General features: G+C 43.9%; 1 protein-coding gene across 3 annotated transcripts; it reads left to right on the top strand.

Annotated features, from left to right (window-relative positions):
- Positions 1-1,177: 1,177 nt before the first annotated feature.
- LOC142895440 (serine/threonine-protein kinase DCLK1-like) lies at positions 1,178-16,786 on the top strand. 3 transcript variants are annotated; one of them, XM_076036494.1, is made up of 15 exons: positions 1,178-1,818; positions 2,418-2,764; positions 8,594-8,693; positions 9,280-9,396; positions 9,501-9,595; positions 9,993-10,080; positions 10,176-10,351; positions 10,542-10,661; positions 10,881-11,027; positions 11,629-11,762; positions 11,896-11,973; positions 12,308-12,401; positions 12,789-12,869; positions 12,968-13,081; positions 14,347-16,786. In XM_076036494.1, exons 1-15 carry the CDS (start codon positions 1,458-1,460, stop codon positions 14,497-14,499), a joined length of 2,205 nt encoding a protein of 734 aa, XP_075892609.1. In that variant the 5' UTR covers positions 1,178-1,457; the 3' UTR covers positions 14,500-16,786. The 3 variants fall into 3 exon arrangements, with proteins under 3 accessions (XP_075892609.1, XP_075892610.1, XP_075892608.1); XM_076036495.1 differs by having other exon boundaries at positions 1,179-1,818; positions 9,993-10,074; positions 12,305-12,401; XM_076036493.1 differs by having other exon boundaries at positions 1,180-1,818; positions 12,305-12,401.
- Positions 16,787-16,788: the final 2 nt, after the last annotated feature.

The following is a 16,788-nucleotide window of genomic DNA, read 5'->3' as shown; positions in this document are numbered from 1 at the left end:
ATTGTCAAGAAGATATAGTGCGTGAAAACATTACGTGGATGCAAAAGGAGGTTGGGGTAGGGCAAGGGTGGTGGGGTTAGAACCGTTCTATGATAGTATAGACTGTTCCATGATAACATAGCATTAAAAAGAGTGAAAAAAACAACAAAAATTGACAAAAAATGTTGACACCATTGTCTGTGTTGGGTTCCATATAAAAAGGTTCACTATTATATACTGAGTAAGATTTTTCCAATAAATATCAATGTTGGCCCGCGACTTTGTCCTCGAGTTACATTTTGGCCCACTGTGTATTTAAGTTTGACACCTAGACGGTTGCGTAGACTGTTGTTACATGATAGCAGAGCAGGAAGCAATGCAACATGTCAACATAAACACAAATTGACAAAAGCGCTGACCACGTGGTCAAGGTGTTTTTTTTTTGTTTTTTTTTTTTCAGTTTTAAAAAAAATAATTAAGACACCGACTTGTCTGATATTCACTTGGAGGTCTGTTCTAAGGCAGAACGGAGTGTTCTATGAGCATAGCACAGCGTGACATGAAATTGAGTTAAAGAACAAAAATGGACTAAAAACGCTGACCGCCCGGGAAACGTGTCCCAAAGACGCCGCGATGGTTTTGCGTGTTTTTAGAGAATGTGGATAAATGAAGGAGGCGTGGCTGATCTTATATCCCGAACCTGTGCGCGCTCCCGCGGACGTCGCCGATCGGTCTGCGGCTGGCAGTCGATGGCTTTTTTTTTTTTTTTTTTTTTTGGCACAACACCACCGGCTCCGTTACAAACAAACCACTGCATCTGCAGCGAGGGAGCGAGAAGGAGAGGGGAGGGGAGGGAGAGGTAGAGGAGGGAGGGGTGAGGAGGGGGGGGACAGCACCGGCTCCTACTAGCCCTGCCTCCGCTCCGCACCGCATGAGCACACACGTCGGTGTGCAGACACACACCACACGGCGCGGGCGGCACTTGAGCACCATCGCGGGGCCAACAAAAGGGGAACGGCGGGCTGCATCATCTGCGGCGGAATAAAATAAATGATTCATTGAGACCATTGAGAAGTTTCGGCCTCCGGATCCACGTTGTGCGCTGCATCTTCTCCCCATCAACACCTCCAAGGTAGGAGCGCCTGCACCGATGCTGTCTTTATTCTTTTTTTTTTTTTTTTTAATAATGCTTCAGTGATTGGATCGGTCCCAATTAACCGCGTGGTTCGTCACAAAAACAAATACATCCAAATGCATTCAAATGCACTGCGGTGCATGTCATTTTTATTGCAATATGGGGTTGCACGCCACGGCGGAGACGAGAAAAGGGTGTGACGTGCGTGCGCGTGCGCTCGCGCCTCTTTGATTGATCCCTCTCGCGCACCGTGCATGTGCGGGAGTCGGACGGGGCGGGCAGCTCCGTGCAAGTGGTGAGCGTGTGTCTGCCCGTGTCTGCCTTATTGCAGCGCTGCGCAGTCATGGAGCTGGAGCACTTCGACGAGCGGGACAAGACCCAGAGGTACACCAGGAGGGGCTCCAGGGGCAATGGGCTGCCCAGCCCCACGCACAGCGCCCACTGCAGCCTCTACAGGACCAGGACGCTGCAGGCGCTCAGCACCGAGAAGAAGGCCATGAAGATCCGCTTCTACAGGAACGGCGACCGCTACTTTAAGGGCATCGTGTACGCCATCTCCCAGGAGAGGTTCAGGTCCTTGGAGGCGCTCCTCGCCGACCTCACCAGATCCCTGTGCGACAATGTCAACCTGCCACAGGGGGTGCGGACCATATACAGCGTGGACGGGATGACGAAGATCACTAGCATGGACCAGCTGGTGGAAGGTGGGTGATCCAAGGTTGCATCTACTGTACTCCACCGTTCAAAAGTTTGGGGTCGCTGACTCATTTCTCCATTGAGCTCCATTACATCCAGCTGCATGGGATGATCTACTGGAATGCTCTTAGATCATGAGTGCAAGAACATCAGTCGGAATGTGCTGAACACATATGGGACTGCTTTGAGAGTTGTTGCCTTTAATGCCTAATTGACAATGAGTGACAAGTGTGGCCATCATTACAGAAGTTGAAATTTTGTGTGCTAAAAGAAAGCATCATGGTTTATATTTAAGGCTCTTTAAAATAGCCTAATTTTAGTGTGTTCACACAAATTTTGCTTGGAATTCATTTTTAATTAGACATTGGAAATGGTTTCCATTAAACACTAAAATGTTCCCATACTTGTTAAGCCCATCTTGGCTGATTTCTGTGCACTAATAATGATTGCAGAGCTTTCAAGATCATTATTTCTCAAAACTAGTTGTAATAGAGTTCATTGCAGAAATAAGTCAGTGACCCCAAACTTTTGAGCAATTGTGTAGACGTCAAGACATTTGACGAGGAGTAATCGCGGAGCAGAAATCACCAGTCTCTTGTCTCTGCAGGAGAGAGCTACGTCTGCGCCTCCATCGAGCCCTACAAGATGCTGGACTACACCAAGAACGTCAACCCCAACTGGGCGGTTGGCCCCAGGACCCCCGTGTTGCAGCGCAGCCCTCAGCCCCTCGCCAGCGCCAAGTCCGTGAGCTCCGAGGGCAGGGAGGGCAGAGACTACATCAAGCCCAAGCTGGTGACCATCGTGCGCAGCGGAGTGAAGCCTCGCAAGGCCGTCCGGGTTTTGCTCAACAAGAAGACAGCGCACTCCTTCGAGCAGGTCATGACCGACATCACGGACGCCATCAAGCTGGACTCGGGAATCGTCAAAAGGCTCTACACCGTCGATGGCAAGATGGTAGGTGTTACCGTCTGATTTGTAAGCATCACGCTTGGCAGTCAGAACCAAAAGTAGGATTCAAAGCGTGGCGCTGTGGGAACAAATTCAACAAAACCTCAGCCAATTTAACTTCCCTAAAATACAAGCAAAGATTAGCTGCGTACACAAAAGTTCTGTCATGTGGTCCGCAACCATGTCGTACACAGTTTTGGTAGACAGCAAATCTCTTAAATGTCCAAATGTTTTGCACCTGGGATGAGTTATGTGTGCACAGTATTTGTGTAAATGCAGTGAAAGCCTTCCAGTTATTGTGCTTTCACTGGTGCATAGTAACCCATGACTTGGTTGTGGGTTGGAAACTATTTTACCGTGCTTCGTAGCTTTTCCTTGAATGAGCATTTCATAGTGAAGACGGCCACATTTCACAGTGTTTCTACACTCGTGCTGGATTGACAATGTAAAACAACGGCTTTGTGGACCCTTGGACTCTTTCGAGTTTTAAGAAACTAACACGTGTCAGAGTTCTAAAAAATTTCAAGCAAAATTTTCAGATTCTTGTGAACCTCACAACGCTTGGTTCCATGTTTTTGCCGATTGTTTTGTCCTTTAGTACTCCTTGTGTTTCTCCTGCTGACATAAAAGATGCATTAACACGTTCTTGATCTTTTTCTGCAGTAAAATATTGTTTTTTTTCCGCTCAGTGTCGTGGAAACTTCCTGCTCACTTTGGGTGACAGACTTCACGCTGTCTTGCCTTCCCATTCACATCACACAACACTTACTTAAGTTTTAGAGACAGGGAAAACAGGGAACAATCTTTTCTGCTCGTTATTCGCACAAACTGCTCTCTTGCCTGAAGAAACATGTCCCGGTGGGTTGCTCCTCATTGGGGAATATTAGCTAAATGTACCACCAGAAATAGGTTTCTAGGACTCACTATCATTTTCCTACCAAATACAGTTCTACTTTGCTGAACGATGCTCTAACTAGGTACCTGTTCATATGCAGTATACGCACATTAACTGTAACTAAATGGACAGCAATTGATATTTACGCTGTTGTAGTTTAGGAAGGATTGATTATTGTGTCAAGTGTCTGATCTCTTGACTTTTATACAATGATTTTACTACACCACATTTTACTATAGCACAGTTTGGAAAAATGATCAAGACATAAGATTGAAACTGCTCAAGGAATTAAGTGGCTCCGCATGTCCCCAGTCTGTACTTGTAGCCTATTTTTTGCCAGTATATTTTTAATAAACCCCTACTGTGGATGGTTGTGTCCAGGGCATGGTTCCTCCGAGCTGGTTGCTAAGGAACAGCCTCTGCGGCAGAGCAGTGCAGCAGTGATCTAAGGGCTGGAGGTGTAGTGTGAGAGGGCTAGCGCTGTGGCTGCAGCGCTCAGCCTCCCCGTGCACATGCTAGCAAGACGGAGCACATGGCCGAGGTGGAGGCTCCAGTATGGAGGCATTCTGCGATGGCTGGAGGAGAGTTGAAAACCCACAAAAACACACAGAATCACTGTATGCAAAACCCTTCCATCCTACTACAATCAAGGGAAGCCCATTTCATTTTATTTTTTGGCAGAAGTTTGAATTTTTTATGTGGTGATTTCATTTGTGCATGTCCTTTACACAGCACTTGCCTATTTTTCTGCATTTTTAATTCACAGTTTTAATGTTCTCTTTAATTCCCTGACAAAGGCAGAAAACATTTTGTGCTTAGCAGTGCAGCTCTGTGCTCCAGTTTCTCTGCTTTTTGTAGCTGGTGCCATGTGGCTCCAGATGGCTAGACAAGCCTCCAAAAGGCATCAGAGAGGCTGATTCACGCCTCTTTAACCTGATAAATGTCCCACTTAGGGTCTTTGGCACAGTACTAACGAATGTCTGATAATATTTATTCATATTCATTATTATATATATCTTTAATTTTTCTGATATTTTTCTTAGTGTCATTTGTCTTTTCTCATTCCTCCACTGCACAAGACATGGGCAGATAGTTTCTGTGTTGTTTTTTAGCCCACAGTTATTTTTAACTCCGAAAGAATGCTTCTATTAGTGGATCTGGTTTGCAGCTCGCTTTTGCTTGACGACTGCAATCCCTCTGTAATGCTGACTCACAGCGTGATGGCGCGTTATCGTGAGGGTGAGGTCCAGCTTGGCCAGGTTGGGCAGAACAAACTTTCTGATCGGGCGCTGTACTTGACGATTGCTCAGATTGTAGATCAGCTTGCAGAAAGGAAGCCAGCCAGATGGGAAGATGAAGTCGCCACGTCGTGAGGAGCTGCTGTGACCTGACGTGATCCGGCCGTTTCGAGTTTGGGATGAAGTGCAGAATGTTCTCATGACTCAGTGTATTTGATGAAGGAAGCTTTATCCCTGGCACCCAGAACCTCACTGTAATGGATATGGCTCGAAGCTGTAACCATGTAGTGCGCATCACTCAGTCGTCAATGTCGGCGCGGTTGCACAAGGGCAGAGGATGTTCATTCAGGAAGAGCAGATGGCCTTTTTCTCAATGGTACACTGATGTCTCCTAACTCCATTAGATTGACCAGACGCATCCATCTGGCAAAGACCCCACTGGAACTATTTGTAACATGAGAAAATGTGACTGGATGGACCTTCTGTCTATCACAATGAAGTGGAACAACCAGGTTTGTTTTTTTCTGTTTGATTTTTGCTTCCAGTATAACCAGGTAGAAAGCCTCTTAAGCAACTTAAGCCTTATATTGGTATTGTTTTAGAACAAACCAGCTGCTACCAGATCATCCACGCTAAGCTCTTTAGCAGCAGCTAGATTCGCTATCACTTCCTGTTTACTTCATCTTCTTTTAAGGGCAACAGCAGGTGCTTACTGTTTTCATCCCAACTAGAGGCTTGGAACGAAAGGACCGAACTAAAAGGGAAGTTGATTCGTATTATACATAGGCGTCTGGCTGAAAATGCTTTCTATTGAATGTTGGCAAGATGGATGAGGAAAGATGGACAAGCCTTTGTAATAAACTCTGAGCAGTTCTGAAGCTCAAACTGCCTCTAACAGCGTGGAAGGACATCTACAGGGGACGGAGAGGCTCTCTGGATTTTCTCTCACCAACTGCTGAGACTTGGCAGTCCAACATAGAAAAGTGACTTGTCCAGTGTCCCACTGCTCTTGGCATGGTGAGCTAATTTTCTCTCATCCTCTATTTTGGCCCTGACGCATTTAGCCATAGTGGGACTTAATGTTCTGCTCTGAAAATCCTTGAGGCAGAAGTGCAACAAAAAAAACACAAGGATTTGGACGTACAGTCGAACATGAAAATGATGTTACGGCAGATTACGGACTCCTTAGTCTGCCTTCAGCTGGGCTGCTGCTTCCTCATGACGCTGCAGAAGATAAGAGTTGATTAACAGCGAACGCACGACAGAATCCTAAAAAGTGTGTCGCCTGCGTGAACAGGCGATTCATGCAAAATGAGCACTTCAGCGTCAAATTGGCTGCCTTGCACGCTTCAGAGTTGGCATTCAGCACCTCGGAGAGCTCCAGCTGTCCCTGCAATTTTCTTTTACCAGCTTGTGTCTTCCATGATATAATGCGCTTTTTAGCATGACTCAGATTGATTCTCGCTCATGACGTGCGCGCCATTGTGTGTTGCTTCTGAGGATTGCCTGAGGAAATTGCAAAACGCCCCACCCCCCACCCCCTCATGCTCCCTGGAGATCAATATTTGCACAGGATGCTCCTGGAATGGGGGGAGTGTCTGTGCTTTGGGGTTGGTGTCTGTGAGGGAGCTGCTGTGTCATTCAGCACATTCATCACAAATGTAACAGCAGATTTATTATTTAACCTTCTTGTTTTGCGATATAAAACAGTTTAATGTGAAAACATTACATCTACTGAGCTGCAGCTGATTTGTGTAGGCTGGATCCTGTGATTGGAGGGCATGCGTATGCCGATGGATTAGATTACAGTTGATGGTTCTAACCTCTTTAACCTCTGGAAATTTTTACTTCTCTCTCACATCGATGAGTTATTTTAATTTGAACCTGTTCTGACATCACACAGGAAAGGTATTCTGTGGTTGTTGTTTTTCTGTCCCTTTTTTTTTTGGCCCTCCTGCAGTTATTTTACCAATCACTGCCCCAGATCTAGATCTCGACAGCTTATCTTAAGGTAACCGTGTCCCTCTCACCGTCTCAAACTCATCTCACATTCAGTCTGGTCTCCTTGGCAACGGCTGCATGACTCCCCCTTCCTCCTTTGGGATCGTTCACTCTTTAGGGGGAGCAGTGTAGGGGGAGGGTCTAAACACAGCTGGTGACTGCTTAGAAGAGAGACATAATACCACCAGCCCCACCACCCCGCTCCCAACCTGAAAAAAAAAAGAAAAAACTTTAAATCAAAGCTTTAATGACTGAGTAACCTTTGGCTGTGAGACCCTTTAGTTTGTCTTCAGGCACCCTCTGTAATCTCAAACAGCACATTTATTCCACAATGATTTGGCATTTGTAGAATGGAAAGAACGTACTGAAACGCCATAACTAAAGAAGATGATAGCATCTCATTTAATAGAGGGTTACAAAGCGGTTGCCTTCTTGTCTGACCTTCTTCGCTCCTGATGTGTCAGCACTTAAGTCATCATGTTAGGCCCAGGCTGAGCTCTCCATGGTTCTTAATGATAAGAGGATGAATAAGAAATGTGAACATCATTTATTTTCTCCAGGTCAGCCTTGATTCTTAATGTTCTCAAAACCACAGCCTTCATTTTCTTGTAAGAGCATAATGAGCTGTTTATATTTTATATTATTTTTATATTATATTTTGTTGTGTGTGTATGCAGTATAAGCATAAAAAAAACTTTCCCCAACATCCAAACCTTATGTCTTAGTTTATTCATGCAATCAAATCTAATTGGTTACCAGGTGCTTTTAACTTTCCTTATAGTGGGAGACAAACTTGCTCATTTTTTTCCATGCAATCTCATTGTTTTGTTTTTTTTGTTGTGCGAGGCCTCGCCGTGTCCAGCCCTCGGTTGTGAGGAAATGAAAAGTGCTCCACGTTTTCTGGCACACGCCGTAGATAAGCGCATCAATATCCTCTTTAAAGTGAAGGTCAGGCCTCCATCAGCTTCCTCATTTATTTATGAGAGTGCATCCACTGTCATCGGCTCCTGTGTGCATCAGAGTAGCAGGTGCTGAATCATTCACTCCAGCAGTGTTGTTGTTTGTCTGTGAATTTTGTCAAGATGAGCAGATATCTGATGATGCTTTATTGCAACACAAGCGCAAAGTAATTCATCTCGGCTTTTCTTCTTTTCTTCTGACGTTGACCTTTCTTGTCATAACAATTAAACAACCATTAAAGCTTAAAGTATTTTCATTTCAATCATTTGTGAGAATTTGACAAAACTTTATGTGCTGGTGAACTTTAACCATCATCTACTCACTATTAGTGTATTTGATCTGTTTTCTAGGTTTGTTTGATAGCTTTTGTATCTGTTTGAAAACTGATTATGAACCTAATGTTTGCTCTTTTGAGATGTCTTCTGAGTGAAACAAGATTTAAGAGGAGCGTGATTGTGCCTGGTGAACTCTTAGAGTTGCACAAGCTCGGTGGGTGTTGGCAGCTGCCTCCATCAGGAAGCTCCATTTTAGTTTGAAAACAGTCCAGAATTAGCTTGGAAGTGCCCACAGACGTGGTGGCGGTATGTGAGTCACTAAGGATGAAAAATACTTCAGATTTTAGACAGTTTTATTATTTTCTGTTTTTTATTTGTCAGTGCTTTAAAGATGGAGTCTTTTGATGGAGTCTTCATTAATACGATGCATATTTAACTGCAGTAAAATGATCACTCTTTTCACCAGGTCACCTGCCTTCAGGACTTCTTTGGAGACGACGATATATTCTTTGCTTGTGGCCCTGAGAAGTTCCGCTATCAGGATGATTTCAACTTGGATGAGAATGGTTGGTTCTTTCTTCTTTCTGCTCTTTTTTAAAGTCTTATTATTTGAAGTATTCGCAGTTTTCAGAGCAAACCGAGACTTTTGTGTGAAACAACATTTTGCTCCACCCATTGTAACTTCATCAAGGGTTCCATAATAACACCTGTTTTCAGACGTTTACGTTTTGTACAAGACTCCAGTAGAACAGCGTTGCAGGTTTAGTAATCCGAAACCCCGCAACACATTTAGCCCTCTGTTTAAAGCCAACCGCAAAAATGCTCATTTTTAGCTTCCTGCTCTAACTGTGGCTGTGTTGGTGGTCATTTTAAACTGACTTTCTGGCATGAAGAGCTCAGTAAATAAAGCCTCCTTCTCACTGAAAGCCTTGTTCCAATAATACACATTGTGTTGGCCACAGATGAAATGCTTTTTTTGCTTTTACTTGTCCTGCCCCAAGTTTTATCGCTGTGGTAGTCTTTGCGTGTGGGTGTGTGTGTGTGTGTTAAACGACCATAGAGTACAGACTTGGATGGACCGCTTGTGGCTCTGTGGTTTAAGGCTTCAGCACAGTAGAAATGACTCAAAGTTCTTCTACCGTCCACTTCCAGAGTGCAGGGTGGCAAAGTCTGCGTCATACGGCCGCCTGCCGTCTCTGCAGGGTCGCTCCTCGCCGCGGTGTGGCGGGATGTCTCGCAGGAGCAAGTCCCCCTCGTCCAACAGTTCGGGTGAGTGTTTGCGCGCGTCTCCGCTCGCTGTACTCTGTCAAGTGCCGAAGAGGCGACGACCGCCGCTGCCATCGCTGTTGCTGATTTAATCCTTTCATTAACAGCTAATGGCACCGCTGGCAGCCAGCTGTCCACACCTCGGTCTGGGAAGTCCCCCAGCCCGTCTCCCACCAGTCCAGCGAGCCTCCGACGACGGAGGGTAAAAAATATTGATTTTCTTTTTTCATAAACAGCTTCTGGCGATGCATCCGCTAGCATGATGCGGCATTGGCTTTGTAAAGCAGTTTAAAAGTTCTTGTGAGGGTTCAATTATGCATGTCAGCCTTTGGGAAATGTCGTGCTCTGTTCCGGTAGTAAAAGTAAAATAATGTCCCTCCCTTCATCCTTTTTCACATTAAACTTGGCTCATGCTTTTTGAATGTGTAAAGAAAGTTCTCTACCAGGGATCAAAGTCCTTCATGCACACTGACCTCAGATTGTTTGCAGTATGTTTCTGAGGTCAGAAATGTAAAGATGTCCCCTCTGTCAACACGTACTGTTTGCTGTTTAATATGAGTCAAGAAATGTGCCTCAGTGTCTGGCTGTCCTTCACACAGGGCTCTCAGCACAGCGGCTCCTCCCTGTCTCTGGCGTCCACGAAGGTCTGCAGCTCCATGGACGAAGGAGACGGCCCCAGCAGTGAGTGTACGACAGAATTCTTTTTTTTTTAAAAAAACAGCTAAAATCTTCAAAGCACCAACCAGTCCACTGGAACGGTCTTTTCATGTCTCCCTCCGCAGTTGAGCTGATGCTGCTGGATGAATATCCTGCAGTTCCTTCCTCCATAGCCGAGAGATACAAAGTAGGGAGAACTTTAGGGGACGGGAACTTTGCTGTGGTGCGGGAGTGCATGGAGAGATCTACTGGCAGAGAGTACGCTCTCAAGATCATCAACAAAGATAAATGCAGGGGGAAGGTGAGACACCTGGACTGTTGACTTCAAGGGTTGGTTTGTTTCTTTGTTGGTGTCTATTTTGTCAGAGGAGGTCTGGTTCTCCGGCGATGCAACAAAACAAAGTATTTCTTTGTTCAAGTTTACAAGTAAAGCCTAGTTTAGTTTAAGTATTTTTTAACCTTTACTTTGATTGCAATGTCGTGCAAAACAGGAGCACATGATCCAGAGTGAGGTGTCACTCCTCCGCCGTGTGAAACACCCCAACATTGTGCTCCTGATTGAGGAGATCGACACCCAGAATGACCTCTACCTTGTGATGGAGTTGGTTAAGGTACTGCACCACCACAACATTCTCACAAGTACATTTCATGCTCAGCTGCAGAATTTAATTTCCTTTTTTTTGGCCTTTATTTTAACAGGTAAAATGTTTGTTTGCCACTTTTACATTTACAAACAAATTAAAGTTTTATTTTATGCAGATTTTTTTTATTTTTGGCCCACGAAAATCTGTAGCTGTTCATCTGACTTTAGCATGCTCTGCCTTCTCCAGGGAGGGGACCTCTTTGACGCCATCACTTCCTCCAACAAGTACACCGAGCGGGACGCCAGCAGTATGCTCTTCAACCTGGCCAGCGCCATCAAGTACCTGCACAGCCTGAACATCGTCCACCGGGACATAAAGCCGGAGAACCTGTTGGTGAGTGCCACTGGAGCTGCCTCGTCGCAGCGATTCCCGTCGCCCGCGGTCTCATTCAGTGTCATTCACTGACCGCTGTGCCGACAATGAATCCCAGGAGGAGCCGACAAAGGCCTTGTCGGTAAATTTCAACCTTATTTCACGCTCATCATCCAGTGCCTCCCAACTCATCCCCTCTGCAAACTCTGATATAGAACCGAGGCAGCTTTAATCTGCTAACTAACTAAAATTTAGCGGCAGAATCAATTCATCATGTTTAATTCATGGCGGCGAAGGAAGAGCAGAATTAGGGCACTTTTAACAAATGCAAGAGAACTTTCTAGAAGAAGCCTTTGTTCCTTTTATCTTGCTTAGTTAATGTGCGCATATGATAACCGAATGGAAATGAACATGTTACTTTATGACACCACCATCTTCTTCAGTATTTGGCAAAGAATTAAAGATTGTGTTCTTTAAATAGCGTCTGAAAGGTCGGATTCGATAAAGCATAAGAATTAGTTCTATGACATCATTGTGGGGTCACTCTAACCTTACAATTGACTCGCGTTGATTTATTTATTCATTGCTTTCTCGCCCTGCTTTCATTTTGTTTCTGACGCAGGTTTACGAACACGTCGATGGCAGCAAGACTCTAAAGCTGGGCGACTTTGGCTTGGCGACGGTGGTCAACGGTCCGCTCTTCACAGTGTGCGGCACGCCCACTTACGTGGCACCGGAGATCATCACCGAGACGGGGTGAGTCCGAGGAGACGCCACTAACTGGACACGTGTTGTGAAAGACGGCGAAGAAAACAAAACCGTTATCACTCCAAAAACAACTTGTTCAACTGAAGACAAAAAACTGCTGTTTCTTTTTCGTCATTGACAGTTATGGGCTGAAGGTTGACGTGTGGGCAGCTGGTGTCATCACCTACATACTGCTGTGTGGCTTTCCTCCATTTCGCAGGTGTGTACAGTATTTTTTTTTTTTTTAAAAGGTTGCCCAGGTGGAAAGTTCCATTGACACATTGCAATTTCCTGAGGTACCTACATGCTTTTCTTTTTTAAAGTGGAAACAGACCAATCAGAATTACTGTTCTTGGATCAGGTCCCTACACCTCAAGGTCTCCTTTTAACTGGAGAGCTGTTGTGTTTTTTCAATAGTTAATTGCATGGTGCAGAAAAATCAAAGTGGGTCTACTATGGAACCTTTAAACATTTTTAATCCAGAGACATTATTGTCAGATTGCTTTACTTCCCCTGAGCATCATTCATGCCCATTTCTCCAATATTTGCAGCAGTGGTGATGACCAGGAGGCCCTTTTTGAACAGATCTTGAAGGGCCAGTTTGACTTCCCCTCACCATACTGGGACAATGTCTCCGACACGGCCAAGGTTTGTGTCCACGTCAAACATCAATATGTCCTATAAATTCACAACTCATCAACAGTGCAAAAATGTGACTGACTTTGCTGATTTAAAAGATAGTTCTCAAGTGATTGCCCAGTAAAAATAGGTCCTGAGGTTTAACCTTGTTATGGCTGTTTGTTTTTTTGTTGTTGTTGTTTTGTTGTTGTTTTGAGTTCTGCTGAAAGCTTAACACCGTCAGGTCCAAACAGTTGCAAACATTTATTCAAAAAGTAATCAAAATGTCATCAAATGTAATTTACTTTAATGAAATAGTTTGACTACTATTACATTTTCTATTTTGTAACTTGTAACTGTAACCACTTAGATTTGAAAAGTGATCTTCCCAACACTGCTAATCCAATTTTTCCTCAGGCCCTGATCACAGTGATGCTGCAGGTGGAAGCGGAGCAGAGATTCACAGCTATGCAGGTGCTGGACCACCCGTGGGTCAACGTAAGCATCTCCTCCCCCTGTGACTCACCGGAGTGTAAGTGTAACTATTAGAATGTGTAACCTGATGGAGGAGCTGAGGGTTTGCCTGTGATTTCCAGGAGGACGGTGTGTCGGGGAATGAGCACCAGCTGTCTGTGGCTGGCAAAATCAAGAAGCACTTTAACACAGGGCCCAGACCCAGCAGCACCGCGGCGGGAGTGTCAGTCATTACAGTAAGTGCTCGGTCCAGCTGACCACAGCACAATCTTTGGTTGAAGCATTTGTATTTTTGATTTCCAGTGTGATTGTTTTTTGTTTTGTTTTTCTGCTGCTAAAATTGTGCAAAATTTTTGTCTTCATTTTGGCAATTATCATTATTTTTATTATTGTTTGATTGCACCATTTTAGATGCTTCTTTTGAAACGCAGCAGCGCAATCCATCATTTTTCCTCTGTAGTTTCCAAGTCAGCAGTGTGCAGTATGTGCAGTATGCAGTTTTTGCTCTGGTTCATATCCACATCTGTTCATTCATCTGCTTCCTGCCACAACACCCCCCCTTACTATATATCTCTCTCTCCAACTGATGGACTGTCAGCACTGTACTTATGAAATCTAAATTCTAAAGTTCTTGTAAAAATATTAAAAATATTGCTTTGGAGCATAGTTTATTAAATAATCTAAATGCTGATCTGGATTCTTTAAATGGCTAAAGGTGAAAACCTGCTGAAGGGCCAACACTCAATGTAGGAGAATCTTTCCATGTTCTTGCTTTTGATTTGGTGAGACGATTTGTCAAATTGTCCAAATTTCTCATTTTCAGCACTGTTATTACTTTGCAACAAAAGCCAAACACTTGGTGGCCTGTTGTTAAAGTAAAACATTTTTTCTTTAAAAAAAAGTTCAGATAGAAGTGATGTTTTGACATTTTTTTTTTTTAAGCAATTGAACTCGAATGACCTTAATTTAATATGAATCTCTGAGTTGCGCTAATTTCTCTCTGCTCAGCTGAATCAGGATTTAGCCATCCAGAGGTCAGGGTCTTTGGACCACTACCAGCATTCAGGGATGTCCTGGATAAGGTATGACTCAGCAGAGCACTAATATGCAGAGCTTCCTAGTGGGCAAAATGCTGGCAGTCTCATCTCTAGAGAAAGTCTAAGCCATCAACTATCATCCTCCATCTTTAGTTACCAGCTTGCTAACACATCTCCCCCAGTGCTGTGGCTGTTTCTTCTTGCACGGTCAATGCAGCTCAACTTACTGTCAGTACAATGATTCATCACACATGACACTGGCAGGGTTTTTTCAGCTTGCTGTAGCTTTTGTTGATTTACATCAAGTTAAATCAATGTGTATTACAGTCACAATCGTGGGAACTTTGACATGCAATAACTTGCCGCTAGCATTGGCTTGTTAACCAATTGCTGGTGGTTGAGTGGTTACTGCTCCCCCTTTCCTATAAATAATATATTAATTACTATTTTTCTGGCGCCCTCAGACCACAACACTTGATAAGGAGAAGCAAATTTTCCGAAGAAGACGCCACTACGATGTGAAGCCCCAGAAACCGCACAGTATTGGTGCCGGTGCTTTCCACAGTGCCAACCTGAGCCTCGCCGCTGCTGAGTTCTCACCATCTGACGACGAGTGATGCGCCGGTTGTGACCGAGCCAAAGAGCAAAGTCAAAGAACCGACTCTCTAGCAAACAAACGATGGCAACCGGCTCCAGTCTGCGAGCTACTTTTCTTTTCTTTTCCTTCTTTCCTGTAACGTAACACAACGAAGGCGGAATGATGCGATTTCTGTGCTACAGGTGCATCCAGTGACTGAAGACGATTTAAACAGCATATAATGAGACAAATATGTTTATGTGTATGTTGTTGTTTTTTTTTTTTAGATCTTGGTCAAGTAATGAGCGCAAAATAGACCAGAGCAGGACAGCAACAGCTCCAAACTCATCTTCAAAACCATCACCAACATCATCTCTGAAATTGTAAAAGATCTTCCTTCGTCTTTCTTTTCTTCTAATTTGGGGCAAAACCAAATCGTTACCAGACTGCAGCACAATTCCTATTGGCCTGATTAGTTTTTCTGTCCCTCAAATTGGAACAGCACCAAGAGAATGTGACACCCTGACTTCATCAGGACAAATAGCTCGCAGGGATGGAAGGCAGACTGTGGTGTAGGAGGTTGGTGGTTCGAATCTCTTTAACAACTTTGGTTTTTAAAGTAAAGAAACAAAGACATATTGGCCATCTGGGAAAATAGCTTGAGGAGTCAGTCGGTGAACGGTGAATCAAGTTGTAGATTCAAAGCTTCTGAGAGCCACTGTGTTCTTAACTTTAACCACCAAAGTGGTCAAAGAGATTTGAATCATGAATCTCCTACACCACAGTCGGCCTTCCATCCTGCCGAGCTACTGATCCTGACAGTCACTTTGTCAGATTTTGATGTTGCCTTTTTGATGCAAACCTGCAATGTCTTCTTTAAAAAAACAACAATTTTTGAATGCTTCAGTACAACGAATTTGAATTATATATAATCCATCCTCCCACAAACACAAATGCTGAAATGTAAAAGTACTTGAGCCTCGGCAATTATTCATTGTGGTACTGTAGTGCCCTCTGCTGGTTCTAATTGGCAACTGCTGGAAAGACAAACCACTTCTTTCAAAAAATAAGGAAAAAAAAATCCTTTAAAAGGTCCATTGCGTAACATTTAGTAGCTGCTAACGGCCTGAAAGAAAGTTGCAAATTCCCGATGTCAACAATGAAAACATTAGTTTATTCACGTTTAATGAATGAATCTAACTAAAATCCACATATTTCGATTTTCTGGTCCACCTCATTCCAGTATCCTTTTAAATTGTACACACTGGGCCTTTAACTTCTCTCAGCCGCTCTTGTCCACTGCAGTATTTCACTGGGATAAAAAAAAACAAAACAATCCTGCAATAGCATCATGTCTGTTTCGCATTAACAAGGGTGCTACTGTTACTGTCCAGCCCACTCCTGTGTTTCAGGTGAATGTCAGCGCTGTGTAATCGGGGGGGTGAGTACATGACTGAAACCTCCCTTGGCACATTTTGATTTTAAGTGCAATTACTGTAAGTGTACTGCCCTGTGAGCACAGTTTCCTTTTCTCCCTCCACAGTATTTTAAACATTTACCCTTAAAATGCTGAAATGCCTGACGATTAGAATGCATCAAGATGTTACGGACAGCTTTCTGGGTATTTATTTCATATGAATGATGTTGTTCAATTCTACAGTGCTTCCAGTCATGTTGTTCTTTTCATATCTTCATTTTTAACTGGTCACACCGCGCACCAAGGTTAGGAAAGTAAATGTATCCTCTACTACTTCACACGCCACCTCACCAGAAACCATGTTCCCACCTGTGAATGTCGTCCTCTCTTCGCCACAAACTGTAACCTGCATGCCTTCTAGATGCATCCAAGTTCCTTTCCAACACAGAACCGTCTCCGTTGCCATGGCATGTGCCATCTTGGTGAATGCAGCCACTCCATAGACCCCATATAAGACCTGTACATACATACCGGTATGCTAGCAAACACTCAGTTCACCACACCGCTTTTGTTGTCAAAGGGCTTTGTTTTGTTTTTGTTTTGAAAGAGACTGACCCCCAGAAAAGAAGCACAAAAATGCAGGAGGGCAACATGTGAAGAATGTTTTTTCTTTTATCATCTGAAAAACATGTAATATTTATATAGACAAATGGGAATGTAAGTGTTACGTGGAAACAGATGAATGTGAATGTTGTATTACCTTCTATCACCAAAACTCAGTATGGGCGTTATAAATGCGGGAAAAAAAAAGAAAAAAGAAGCAAGTTATACGTTTCCTTTCAGTTCATGGAAAATGACCCTAGTTGAACATTATCCTTCCAACAATGTAATCTGCTGATGAAAAAACAAACA

This window comes from Nelusetta ayraudi, unplaced genomic scaffold (assembly GCF_046127955.1).
Source record: "Nelusetta ayraudi isolate G7.1 ecotype Tasmania unplaced genomic scaffold, CSIRO-AGI_Nayr_v1 ptg000048l, whole genome shotgun sequence".
Lineage (NCBI taxonomy): Eukaryota > Metazoa > Chordata > Actinopteri > Tetraodontiformes > Monacanthidae > Nelusetta > Nelusetta ayraudi.
This window is presented reverse-complemented; position numbering and strand designations above follow the sequence as displayed.